Raw genomic sequence first — 14,710 nt, 5'->3', positions numbered from 1 at the left:
CCACCTCGCCCGGCTAGTTTTTTGTATTTTTTTAGAGACGGGGTTTCACCATGTTAGCCAGGATGGTCTCGATCTCCTGACCTCGTGATCCGCCCGTCTTGGCCTCCCAAAGTGCTGGGATTACAGGCTTGAGCCACCGCGCCCGGCCGGTATGTACTTTTTTTAAAGAAATAATGTTATTGTATATTTAGTAGACTACATTATAGTGTAAACACATATTTTATATGCACTGGGAAACCCCAAAATTTGTGTGACTTATTTTGGTTGTCTGGAACTGAATTCACACTTCTCTGAGGCATGTCTTCATAGCATAAAATACTTACAGGATTGAACATAACACTAGTATATGTGGGAAAAGGCCAGATATAAAATGCAATTTTTAAAAGGAAGCCTCAATTAATTGCCTTATAATGATGGACACATAGGGAAGGGAAGAAAGGAAGATGCATCAAAAAAACACAGAATTCAATTCATTAACATAGATTTACACTTTATTTTAAGTTTGCATCCTGAGATAATAAAATTTTATCTGACAAGTGAACAATGACAGAAGCAGCAGTGAAAGTTTCAGAGAGACAGGTATCCTTCATTTTGGCACAGCTGTATATAGATTAAGTTTTTCCAGGGAAGTCATTCTTGGACTCAAGGGAGAAAAAATGAATTCATTCCACAGGCTACGTAACAATGCAAGATGCATGAAAGTTCTTAGTTTGGACGACCATATCCACTATTATTCTTTTCTGGTAAAGCTGTCCCAACAGGAATCCTCTGACAAAAAGTCAAAATCCTAGGCTTCTCCACCAGATATTTTTATCAATGCCCACTTTCTAGTTACCTGGATATCCTGTTCTTGCAGCCAGATTAATATTTGTATGTGGTTAGTCCAAGGAGGGCAAATTCGCTTGTAGATTATATACTTTCAAACACTTGTTACTTGTTTCAAAGTCCAGGCATTAAAACAATTTTACACTATTTGCGTACTAGAAAAAATGGAAAAAAAAAGTCGAGATAAAAACAAAGAAATAAAAGAACATTTGAGAAATTATTGCCTTGATTCATGATGTTGAATTTATATACAGAACTACTTTAAGAGTCAGAAATTGATATTTAGTCCAATGCTATAATATGACATTATAACATTTTCCACATTTGTAGTCCTCTATGTGTGTGTATATATGAGCAACATGTACACACCTAAATAAACTAGGCCAGTTATATTCTAAAACAGAAAAAAAAACTGAAGGCAAATTTTCACCTTGAGTTATATAGCCTAATATAGCCAAAACAGGCAAACACACGCATTTCATTATTTAGAGACTAGGTAAGCAATCTGTGGAGAGGGTCAAATAATCTTAGTTCCTTTACAAAAGTGGTTCCCAACATTTTTACCATAAGAATCCCTTCATTATTCTTTTTCCCATGTTTCCAAGTATTTAATAAGTTGCACATAATAGGCTTATTTTATTATTAATCAAAAACATACTGCCATTCACAGCTTTTGATCAGTTGTTAATAAGCAAGCAGTGATAACACAGAATTGAGAGAATATAGGCAAGATGCATGGAAATTCAATGTCTTAATTGGCTTGTGAAGCAGGAATATTATGGGTAAATGTATAATTTCTAATATACTTTTTGAAATATTACAAAAAGATCAAGGATACCCTCCACTGCTATCATCTGCTGAAGTTGGGAACCACTGATTTATATCCACCTGCTTTTCCTCCCTAAATATGTATTAACATAATACAATTACCCACTTTTAACACATAGGGGATTAATAACAAAATTTACTATTAAAACAATAGATCAACTGCAACAGTCATTCTGTAGGACCTGACTGAGAAAGAAAACACAGCATGGATTTAAAGAAATCTATTTAGAAATTATATAATTATGATATCCAGTATATCTTTCAGTCAACTTCAAAGCACACTAATATATGAAAATATCCTCAATTCCCCTGTGAGGTAGGTCCAGATTATTGTCCCCACTTCAACAATGAGGACGTGAGGTACAGAGGAATTAAGCAGCAGAGCCAATAATTAAACCAGAAGTGACTTGCATTTGAGACCCATACCACTTTCCTTTCCACCTAATTTTATCAATTTGTTCCAACAGATCTTTTTGAGGGTATGGAATTTGATTAGACACTAAAGTAAATGTTGGATAGGATACGAAATCTTTACATAAATGCAAAAGTGGGTCCTCCAATATTTCCATTGTTGTTACAGCTATAATTCTTGCCTGAATGCCAACTGCATAGACAGATTCTACACAGGCAAAGCACACAGACCTCAGTGCTCAGTTCCTAGGAAAACTACATTTACTCTTAGCATCACCGGGGAACTAAGGTCTAGCAAGCATCAGGTTCTTGGAGTCTGTGTGATAATTAACACACATTAGCCAGCAGCCAGTCGGCAAATCAAACTTTTACTGCATGCAAGGCACTGTGAGAGTTTCCACCAAGAACAGTAGATCTGAGAGTAATCATTCTGAGATTCTATAGAGTAAAAATGTCCTAAGAATTCTTTGAATCACAGAATGTTAAGTGATCTCTAATTTTTTGTACAGCTCTAGGTTCCACCCCATAATTGTACAGAAGAAGAGACAGACATGCAATTAAGATGAACTGCCTGGTGCCCACAATATTAGATCATTTCCTCGTATTGTATGAATTTGACAAAGTCCACAGAAAATGGAACATACTCACGGGGTGCCATCAAAGCAAAAAGGCTGGCTCAGAATCAGGTAAGAAAAATTTGGGGCAAGATAAGATCATTCATTTATATATACAGATAAATATCAATTGTTTTAGTCCACATACTACATGAACAGGTATTAATAAAACCTATGCATTTTTTGTGGAACATTTCCCAACTGTTTGCTATTTAAAGGAACCCAAATAATTTGACAGTTGTTGCAAAATATTTTTAAAGTATACTTTTATAGGCATAAGAGAATCTAATTTCAATAAATTTGAGCACTTATAATCAAATTAGCAAAAAAGTATTTCCACTATGTGAAACTGCTCCAGTTAATCAGGTGAACATAATTTCTATATCCTCCTAGGTCAATATAGTACATTTTAATACAATATTGTTTGAGAGCTTAACATTCAAGTAGTGAGGTTTTATTTTTTTTAAATGGAAGCTTATTTGTAAACAAAATAAAAATGCTAATGATCTTTTAAAGCTTTCATACATTTGTTCAAAGGCTTACACATTTTTAAACTTATTCAAATTTCACCAAAATGGTAGATGAGTTTAATTGCTCAGACATTAGTGTTTACAGGCCATAATATGAATAGTATGTACATTAAATACTTAAATGGGTTTTGGTGGGGCTTTAATCGAAGACAACTGTCCTTCCAGAACTAAATTAAATTACATGTTAAATTACATGTTTAGAATTATACTGTTTTTTTAAGTGACTAATAGTCCGGTTCTATAACATTTTGTCACTAATATATCATGATTGGGGAAAAGGAAGAGGCTTTACATAATAAATAAAAGATAATACACCAGCAAAATATTCTTAAACCTAGTTGAAAAGGATGATTTCCAATCTAATCATCTACCAATTCATTTTTATGCTTCCTTACACGTAATGTGTTATCTTTGTTCTAAAAAGACAAGGCACTTCTCCATCTTCTTCTAAAATTTTACTACAGTGGTCTCTTTCCTAAATTAGCATAAGTGTTAGGAGGGAACAAAGAGTGGAGATATATCTGGGATGGAGTTAATAAATCTGTAAATAACACTTGTCCATATTAGTTATTAGGAATAAACATGTTATTGGCTTTTAGGACAAGCTTAAAAATAGGCAGTTGGTCAAATTTATTAAGCCAGAATCTTGGGCCAAATGAGAAACACTGGAACATTAATTTAAAAAAACAATCTTAGCTTGTAACCTCAAAGCCTTGTGAGATTTATATACTTTGGCAAATACATGTTGTTTTGCTCTGGAAACTATCACAAGTTTCATAAAGGAATATTATGTAACAAAGAAATTCAAAATTACTTTCTTCAGTCTAAAAACAACTTTCACAAAAGTATGTAACTAACCTAATGGAAAATTACAAGTATGTTCTATCCTAAGCGTAACAGAAAAAAGGCTCCATGGGGGAGGAATTAATCACCAGTGTGCTGTGTCATTTTAGCATTCACTGCAACCAATTTCACTGAAAACAAAGCACCACTCCCCGCAAACATTACAAAATACTCAATTGCTAATCAGCCCCCTGCAAAGAAAAACAGTTTGAAAAAGTAGTCATACAAGAGAGGAAAAAAATTGGTATTTTTTTGGGTAGTTGGAGAAACTACGATGAGTCAACCAGCATAACGAACCATAAAATAACAAACTTGAGTGATTAGAATAGGCTTTAAAATTAAGTTTACACATGCTGACAAATGGTTTTTGTGACAAATGCTATTGTAACTTGAATTATACTGTGTTATTTCCAGATACACTCTATTCCCATTCTCAATAATTGTTTCATGGAAACAATTCACCATTTCCTGCTGTTCTTTGAGCAAAACCAAGTGTGATTTATACATGGCAGAAAAAGTTCCTATGACTATCATATGATCAAATTCTAAGGTTACAGAAAAAAAAAATAAGACTTCTAAGGATTAACACTTAAAGGCAATTATCCTATCAGTGATAATGAGACATTCTGTATTATGCTGAAAATCAATTTTGGTATTAAAATATCACAGTTTGAAGCAAAAATTTGATAACAATAGCTGGAACATAAACCTCAGATACAATTTTTCCCTGACCTTAGCTATAAAACAAGACATTTGGTATACATTTTCAGAGGCCTCTACCTTGTCTATAAAAATACACCTTGAATTTTGCAGCAGGCAAACACATGATATTTGCAGGCATACACATTATTAAAGGTTAGAGATTTGGGGTGGCTGAGTGGCATAGAGGTAATGGGGCACAGAGGAAGGTGGAAAAGTGTTTGTGCACACAATTATAATCACATATCAAATAGTATCTTCTTTTTCTCTCTTTTTTAAGCTGGTCAAGGACTATGGATTTCAAATTAGGCATAAATTTTAAGAGTGGCTTAAAAAGGCTTGACCTTGTATGAATAAATGATTGTTCACTTCACTGAGATGAATCTTGCCTAAAAGGTTTACTAAAAGCAGTAAAAGATGACAAAATATTATTGAGCCCTAGACACTTTTATTTTTAGCACTATGAGTTACAAATAATGCCTACAAACAGGCATACATTTGCAGTTGAATTAATGTGATATAAAGCTTTCATTATACTGAATTTTCAAATTCTAGTTGTGTGGTGCTAGCAATCATTTTAATTGTGAAGAAAAATAGAGACATATGTACCAAATAAATGTTACATATGTGCTGAATTTATAAACTAAAATAATTTGTCTAAACGCTTGTCTTTCCTCATTAATGTTTTATAAAAGATCTTCAAAAACAGAACATAATTTTTTTCAATTATGAATCAGCTGCTACATACTCTTTACCTACAGCTTCTCAAGTAGTTCTCTCTCAAACTAGAATATCAGAACTGCAGAAAGGCATTAACAGCTTTCAAGAGGGTCTAGATACCTTCTGAAGATGTCTGAAATCTCAAAATACTCCTTAAAGGTCATAATTGTGTGTATTTTCAAAGGAAGAAAAGGCTAATAAATGCAGGATAGTGAGACTGTGAAATGTGTCAGATGTCAAGTAATTTTTTTGTGGAAAGGAGTAGAGAACAAAATGGAAATTATTAAATGAAAAGGAAAAATAAAGGTCATGGTTTCAGGTGCAATACAGAATATCTGAGATAATAATTTCAATTTTAATCCACTTGTTACAAAGGGCAACCTTGCCCTACACCTGAAATTCTTAACATACTCATTATGGCCTTGCCATAAAACAGCATGTTAGCAGTCTCTACATTCAAAGGGATGCTTGCAAACTTCATTCATATTAAAATTTACGTAAAATTGTTGGCAATACAATAAGAGTAATATTACATTATGTAAACCATGGCATACCACATTTTACATTATGCAAAGAGGCAATATTTACAAGTCTTTAGGAGTTTAAGTATTTTATCCACTAACATAAGTGATAAAGCAAAGTGCAGGACAAAACCAGTGCCATTAATTGCATGTCCTTTAAAAGCAGAGTAAAACCATTTCTAAAAGCTACCAAAAGCTTATTTACGTTTGTCCAGTAAGGGATTACAGAGCATCAAGTAGCCTAGAAAAATGATGCGAGTTTAGAAACAATGAATATGAAAATTATAAGGCAGCATGCTCAGAACAAGTTTTTGTTTTTTAAACACCAACACTGATGATTCATCTTTAATGGCAACTATCTATATATGTATATGCACACACGCATGTGTGTGTATTTAAAATTGAGAGTGCAAAACACAAGCCTCATTTAACGACAAAAAAGATGTGCAAATGTTCATAAACCAACACAAAAGAGTGAGAAGAATATTCTACCATTATAAAGAATAAGTTGAACACAGCAAAGAAGACCATCTTCATTCCAAATCTACAAGGCACTAAGGGTAGGAAATGACAGGTAACACAGAAGTGACTGGATAAAACTCCTCAGTCAGGTCGGAATATGGGATATTTTGGTAAGAATTCTATTAGTATTACCTGTAAAATAAAAACAAGAATATATTTACAAAATATTTTTCATTTAATATAACTTATAAACAACCCAGAAACTCTATAATCGTTTTTCATAGCACAATATTTCAATTCTACACCATATAAAGTAAGTGAAAATCATGAAAAATTATGTAAAGAACTTAAACCACAAGTTGTAATTAGATTGGCAATTTAAAAATTAAGCTGGCAAACAAAACTACTTATTGTAGCTAACAGATTTTACTATCTGATTTACAATAACTATTTGTCTAGGTTCAGAGGAGCAAACTCTATTATATTATGTTTTTCCCCCACACCCCTATCTTTTTGTTAGCAAAGTAGAGATTTAAAAAAATGCTACACAGATTAAAAAATGTCTTTATATTAGATCTATATATTTTTCAATTAAAGCAACTGATATTAGTTGGAGATTACTATCGTTCACAAGTTGTGAAAAATATAATGTGCCCAAATGGATTGAGTAAAACATATTAATTACAAAAGGTTTGGAAATATAATTTTAAAAAACTCGGATAGTTTTTGAATGTTTTATCTATAATGAATTTAAGACTTGTGGTCATATGCACATTTTCCCCAAAATTATTCAAAGTGTAGAGAGATATGAATAATAATCCTTATTTATGAAACACACATGGAATGTTTATTATTAAATATATACTACATCTTGGAAGTTTGGATAAATTTAATATTCTTTTCAATATTAATTATGCAAAATTGATCACATTGGCTATATGTGAATTTATGTCTTATGACTAAGATTGTATAGCTTTCAGTTAAAACAAAAATTAGAACCTTACAGTTTCTTCACTAAAAGTTAAATGTCAGCCAAAAAAAAAAAGCCATTAATAGGAATCCAGAATGCAGATGTCAACTCCTATTTTATGCAAGTTTTGACAAGATTACATTTAGAAACATTTTGTTCAACAGCAGCTTTCCCCACCACCACATGCTATGGTTTGTGCCTATGTTAAATGATTAAGGTTGTACAATGTTTTCATTTTAGCATACTAACTGAAACTTTTCTAAGATCGAAATGATTGTTAGCTTTCAAGATATTTTAGGTTGGCTACAAATCTAAAGAAGATAGAAGAAAACCTCTATATTTCAATGGACAAAAGTTCTGGCTGAGAAGAAAAAAAGAAGGAATCGTTGACAAATGAGAAACACAGGAAAATGGTACATTTAGAATGAATCAAAAAATAATTAAAAACAACCTCATACTTACATACTCCATCATATTGCTAGTTTCACATTTCCTCTTAGTCAACTTCCAGTGCAAAGCAAGCTAAGAAAGTATAGTCTTGTTAAGAATTTTTATATTAACTTAAACTAATTACAACCTATACATTTGAATAAATCACTGAAAACAATCCAGGAAAAGTACAGGATACAAAACAGAACACTTAAAAATACCTTGTAAAGGATATATATTAAAAATTCAGTATTAGTTCTCTAATCCATTCCTTTGTGGCCTAAAAAATTCCCATTTTGTATTTATTTTTGAATTTAATACTGCAAATACATGAATAGGGCACTTATTTGCTTAAAATTTCTTACCTTGTGATATAATCTGTTATTTTCCCATTCTATTAACTTCTGAATTGATCTTCTGGTCTAAGAAAAATGATCAAGACTTTGTTACAAGATGACCTGAAGAGTTATGTAAACTATGTGCATCTGTATTTTTCTGCCTACTTGCAATATCCCATTACTTTCTCCTTGTTTTTCTATTAGAAATGAGAAATAAGCAATATAAGTGGCAGAAAGTGCTAAAAAGGAGTAAAATTTTGAATGACTATTATAAGATTATCTACCTATCAATCAATCAATCAATCATATTTTTATATATGCTTTCTCAAATGAAATATGTATGAATTTCTTTGTGTTGTGAGGCCATTCACTGGACTACTGTGAAAACCTAAATAATATACTAACTTGAGACAGTAGTTCATTTATGAATTTAATCTAGATTTTCACACAACTGTCATAAGATTACTTTAAATAATCATCTAATGCCAAGCTAATCTAATTTCTCATGGAAAGTTTTCCTACCACAGCTTCTGGCACAATACCTGTCATATAGCATTCAGTCAAGGTCTACAGGCTGAATAAAGCAAGCCAACATATATCAGAATTTCCACTGAAAAGAACATGTTAAAAACAGCCAGTGGAAAAACTTATACTTAGAAAAATATAAATCAGAGAAGCAGTAATGTAGCAAAGAGGGGGACAGAGACTGAGTTGCTTCATTTAGAATCTGTATATTTTGTAGGGAGTACAAAATGTTAAAAAAACTTTTCAAAACATTAAAATAAAAGATGACACCTGCCTAGCTCATCATAGACATTGCCAATACCAGTGTGCCCTACCTGAGAACTAATGGACCCACCCACTGGCTCACTGCAGACACCACCAGGACCTACGTGCTTCTCCCAGGGCCCCAGGGACTATCTGGTCTGGGAGACTGAGGAGCAAACTTCTTGGCCCACTGGGACCTGCATGCCCTGAATGAGGGCCTGAGGACTGGCCCACCCAGGGCCTGCTGCCACCACTTTTTACACCTGCATGGCCCACCCATGGTCCAAAGACTGACATACTCAGGGCAAGCCAATGCCAGTGCCCACATGCACTATCTAGGGGTTTGAGGACCAGTCTACTTGGCACTGCTGTCCCAAACAAAGCCTTACCACAGCCTCCACAATCAACTGAAGCCTGAGCCACTAAGGAACTCAAAGACACTGCTGAAACTGATTACAGCCAAAGTAATTAAAGGAGACTACACTGTGCTGCCCATGCAGAACCAAAGCCAAAGCACCTTACCCAACCAACATTATAGATACATCTACAGGAAAACCTCTTTCCCTGTGGGAACTACTCCACACAAATGAATGAAGTGGCAATTATAGTAGATGTGGATATCAATGTAAGGACAAACAACAACAATAGCAACAACAACAAAGAAAACAAACAAACAAAACCTCCAAAAGGACACAATAATTTTCGAGCAACAGACTCCAAAGAAAATTAAATTTATGAAGTGCCTGAAAAGGCATTAAAAATGATCTTAAGAAAACTGATATATAAGAAAACAAAATAAACAAGATTTAAAACTCAGGAAAGCAATTAATAATCTAGATGAGAAACCCAACAAAGATATCATTAAAAAGAACAAAACAGAAATTCTAGAACTGAAGAATTCAATGAATGAAATTAAAAATACAATAGAAAGCTTCAACAATAGACAAGCAAAAGACAATTTCTGAACTTGAAGAGAAGTCTTTTGAAATAACCTAGGCAGGAAAAAAAAAGATAAAAGGAAAAAGAATAAAGAAAGCCTCTGTGACACCATCAAGCAAACAAATTTTTGACTTGTGGGAGTTCTAGAAGAGAAGAGATGGATAAAAAACATGTTCAATGAAACAATAACTGAAAACGTCCCAAGTCTTGGAAGAGATATAGACATCCAAATACAGAAAGCTCAAAGACTCCAAAAGAGATTCAACTGAAAAGGTCGTTTTCAAGGCACATCATAGTCAAACTGTTAAAGTCAGAATCAGAATTCTAAAAACAGCAAGAGAAATGCAGCAAGTCACATATAAGGGAATTCACATCAACTAACAGGAGATTTCTCAGCAGAAACCTTCCAGGCCAGGAGAGACTAGACAGATCATCTGAACAGGGAATTAAAAAACAAACATCAGACTTAAACTGCACTATAGACCAAACAGACCTAATAGATATTTACAAAACATTTCATCCAACAATTGCAGGATATACATTCTTCTCATCAGCACATGGAACATTTTCCATGACAAAAAACATGTTAAGTAAAAAACTATCTCAAATGGAAGAAAATCAAAATCATATCAAGTATCTTCTCAGACCACCATAGAATAAAACCAGAAATCAATAACAAGAGAAATTTGGAAACTGTGCCAATACATGGAAATTAAATAATGTGCTCCTGAAAGACCACTAGGTCAATAAAGAAATTAAGGAGAAAATAAAGTTTCCAAAAACAAATAAAAAGGAAAAGCAACGTACCAAAACCTATAAGATACAGCAAAAGCAATACTAAGAAAGAAGTTTATAGCAATAAATGCCTACATCAAAACAGTAGATTTGAAAGAAAGAATATAATGATGTACCTCAAGGAACTAGAAAAGCAAGAACCAACCAAACCTAAAATTCATAGAAGGAAAAAATAATACAGATCAAAGCAGAAAAAAAATAGAGACTAAAAAATATGAAAGATAAATGAAAGAAAAAGTTGGTTCTTGAAAAGATAAAGTAGATAAACCATTAGCTAGACCAAGGGAAAAAGAGAAAAGCCAAATAAAGGGAGAGGGGCCAAGATGGCCAATTAGAAGCAGCTGTGGTCCACCACTCTCAAGGAGAGGAATGAAAGGGGTGAGTGAATATAGCACCTTCAACTGAAATATCTAGGTTCTCATGTTAGGACTGATTAGAGAAGTAACTCGACACACAGAGAACAAAAGCAGGGTAGGGCAATGGCCCACCTGGGAGTGACACGGAGCCAAGAGAAACCCACCTCCAGCCCTAGGAAGCAGTGAGTGACTGTGTGACCCTGGGAAACCATGCTTCTCTCAGGGATCTTTGCAACCCATGGGTCAGCAGATCTCCCTGTGAGCCCATGCCACCAGAGCCTTGGGTCCGATACAGAGCTGTATGGAGTCTAGGGGAGCAGCTACTCCGGCATGCACAGAGACCCAAGAGCTTTGCATACTCTGGTCCGGAGATCCCCAGTGAATGTGTCTGCAACTCAGGCAAGACAGGAGGTCTGCATATACGCCTAGGAAGGGGGTAGAGTCCAGGGAGCGAGAGGCATGTTCTGCAGGCCCCATTTCCACCTCACCTCACAAAATAATAATGACTTGGAATCCTAGTCAGCCTCAGGCAACAGGGAGAGGGACAGGTTCTACCTCTACTATTTGGTCGGCTTAGCTGTTCTAGCCTGTGGGCTTTGTAGAATCCAAATGGTCTGGAGGAGAAAGGGGTCCCCCAGCAATGCAGCACAGTGGCTTGGCCAGATTGTCACCAGACTGCTTCTTTAAGTGGGACCAAATCCATTCTTCCACACTGGACAGGACCTCCCAGCCGGATCCTCCAGTCACACCTGCAGGCACCTACTAGGGATAGAGCTCTGATCTCTCTCTGAGACATAGTGTTGCAGGGAATGGGCAGGGGTGGAGGAGGAGGGTCACCACCTGGATTGGTTGGACAACTCAGCAGTTCCACCATGTGGGCTTACAGTCCAAACAATACAGATGAGGAAGGGTCCCCTGAGTAGTGCAACATAGTGGCTTTCCCAGATTGTAGCCAAACTGCTTCTTTAGGCAGGGCACTGATCCATTCCTTCTCACTGGGCAGAACCTCCCAGCAGGACCTTTCAGCCATGCCTGATGGCACCTATTAGGGGCAGAGCTCTGATCTCTCCCTGGGATGGAGTGCCTGGGAGAGAGGAGGGCCACCACCTGGGTTGGTTGGTCACTCAGCTGTTCCAGCCTGCTAGCTTTGGAGAGTCCAAGCGCACAGGGGCAGACGTGGTTCCCCACTATGACACAGCTGTTCTGTTGAGGCACAACCAGACTGCTTCTTTAAGTGGGACCCTGATCCACTCCTCCTTTTGAGGTGTGTCCTCCCAGTTGGAACCTCTGGCCACCCCTCCCCGCTCCGTTCCCTGGGATGGAATGCCTGAGGGGCAAGGCAGGCTGCCAACTTGGCTGTTTGGGCTTATCAGTTGGTCCAGCCTGTGGGCCATGAAAAGCCCAAACTGATCAGGGGCTTAAGGGATAACCAACACAGCATAGCTGCTCTACCAAAATGCAGCCAGAATGGTTCTTTAAGTGGGTGCCTGATCTTATTCCTCCTGACTGGGAGACACCACCAAACGGGTCTCCAGTCACCTCCTACAGGCATGTTCAGGCTGGCAAAAGGTCAGTACTGCCCTGGAATGAAGCTTCCAGAGGAATAGGCTGACTGCCATCTTTTCTGTTTTGCAGTCTTCACTAGTGATACCTTCAGGTATGAGAAAAACTGAGGCAACTAAGGTCTAGAGCAGACCCTCAGCAAACTGCAGCAGCCCTATGGAACAGAGGCCAGACTGTCAGAAGAAAAACAAAGAGAAAACAACAATAAAAAACCACAAAAACTCCATCCAAAGGTCAGCAACCTCCAAAATCAAAGGTAGATAAGCCCACAAAGATGAGAAAGAACAAAAAAATGCTAAAATCTCAAAAATCCAGAGTGCCCCTGTTCCTACAAATGACCACAACACCTCTCCACCAAGGGCTCAGAACTGGGCTGAGGCTGAGATAGCTGAAATGACAGAAGTAGGCTTAAGAAGGTGGGTAATAATGAACTTCGCTGAGCTAAAGGAGCATGTTGTAACCCAATGCAAAGAAGCTAAGAATCATGATAAAACAATACAGGAGCTGACAGCCAAAATAGCCAGTTTAGAGAGAAAAATAACTGATATGTTAGACCTGAAAAATATACTACAAGAACTTCACAATACAATCACAAGTATTAATGGCAAAGTAGACCAAACAGAGGAAAGAATGTCAGAGCTGGAAGACTATCTTTCTGAAATAAGCCAGAAAGATGACAATACAGATAAAAGACTGAGAAGAAATGAACAAAACCTCTGAGAAATATGGAATTACGTAAAGAGACCGAATCTATGACTGATTTGGGTACCTGAAAGAAACTGGGAGAATGGAACCAAACTGGAAAACATACTTGAGGATATCATCCAAGAGAACTTCCCCAAACTAGCTAGACAGGCCAACATTCAAATTCAAGAAATGCAGAGAAACTCAGTAAGATATTCCACGAGATCATCCCCAATGCATGATCATCAGATTCTCCAAGGTCGAAATGAGAGAAAAAATGTTAAGGGTAGCCAGAGAGAAAGGCCAAGTCACATACAAGGGGAAGCCCATGAGACTAAAAGCAGACCGCTCAGTGAAAAACCCTACAAGCCAGAAGAAATCGGGGGCCAACAGTCAACATTCTTAAAGAAAAGAATTTCCAACCCCCAAATTCATGTCCAGCCAAACTAAGCTTCATAAGCAAAAGAGAAATAAAATCCTTTTCAGACAAGCAGATGCTGACGGAATTTGTTACCACCAGACCTCCCCTGTAAGAACTCCTGAAGGAAGCACTAAATATGGAAAGGGAAAACTGTCATCAGTCACTACAAAAACATACTTAAGTACACAGACCAGTGACACAATGAAGCAATCACATAAACAAGTTTGCAAAATAAACAGTTAGCATCATGATGAAAAAAATCAAATCCATACATAACAACACTAACCTTAAATGTAAATGGCTAAATGCCCCAATTAAAAGACACAGAATGACAAGCTGGATAAAGAACAAAGACATATTGGTATGCTGTCTTCAAAAGACCCATCCTACATGCAAAGACAAAAATATGCTACAAATAAAGGGAAGGAAGAAAATTTACCAAACAAATGAAAAGCAGAAAAAAGCAGGGGTTGCAATCCTAGTTTCTGAAAAACCAAACTTTAAACCAACAAAGATCAAAAAAGACAAAAGAGGGCATTACATAATGGTAAAGGGTTCAATTCAACAAGAAGAGTTAACTACCTAAATATATATGCAACCAATACAATAGCACCCAGATTCATAAAGCAAGTTTTTAGAGACTTTCAAAAGGCTTAGACTCCCACACAATAATAGTGAAAGACTTTAACACCCCACTGACAATATTAGACAGATCATTGCGATAGAAGGTTTACAGACATTCAGGACTTAAACTCAGCTCTGGATCAAGTGGACCTGATAGATATCTAAGAACTTTCCACTCCAAAACAACAGAATATACATTCTTCTCATCGCCAAATGGTACTTACTCTAAAATTGATCGCATAATTGGAAGTAAAACACTCCTCAGCAAATGCAAAAGAACAGAAATCATAATAGTCTTTCAGAGCACAGGACAATCAAATTAGAACACAAGATTAAGAAATTCCCTCAAAAAAAAAAAAAAAAAAAAAAA

The 14,710-nt window shown here is 36.0% G+C and overlaps 1 protein-coding gene across 3 annotated transcripts in view; it reads right to left on the bottom strand.

The window, feature by feature from the left end:
• Positions 1-3,217: 3,217 nt before the first annotated feature.
• The window catches only part of CHIC1 (cysteine-rich hydrophobic domain 1), a 117,247-nt gene continuing 105,754 nt past the window's right edge, over positions 3,218-14,710 (bottom strand). The window contains exons 4-6 of one of the 3 annotated variants that reach the window (XM_011974452.1): positions 8,218-8,274; positions 7,886-7,945; positions 3,218-6,645 (exon numbers count right to left, since the gene is read on the bottom strand). In XM_011974452.1, coding sequence (XP_011829842.1) covers positions 6,595-6,645; positions 7,886-7,945; positions 8,218-8,274 — 168 coding nt within the window. In that variant the 3' untranslated portion in view covers positions 3,218-6,594. The remainder of the gene's footprint in view (positions 6,646-7,885; positions 7,946-8,217; positions 8,275-14,710) is intronic. The other 2 variants (XM_011974453.1, XM_011974454.1) reach the window with 2 other exon arrangements.

Source organism: Mandrillus leucophaeus, unplaced genomic scaffold (genome assembly GCF_000951045.1).
Source record: "Mandrillus leucophaeus isolate KB7577 unplaced genomic scaffold, Mleu.le_1.0 Scaffold1453, whole genome shotgun sequence".
Taxonomy (NCBI): Eukaryota; Metazoa; Chordata; class Mammalia; order Primates; family Cercopithecidae; genus Mandrillus; species Mandrillus leucophaeus.
Note: the sequence above shows the minus strand (reverse complement) of the source record. Positions and strands in the feature narration are given on the sequence as shown.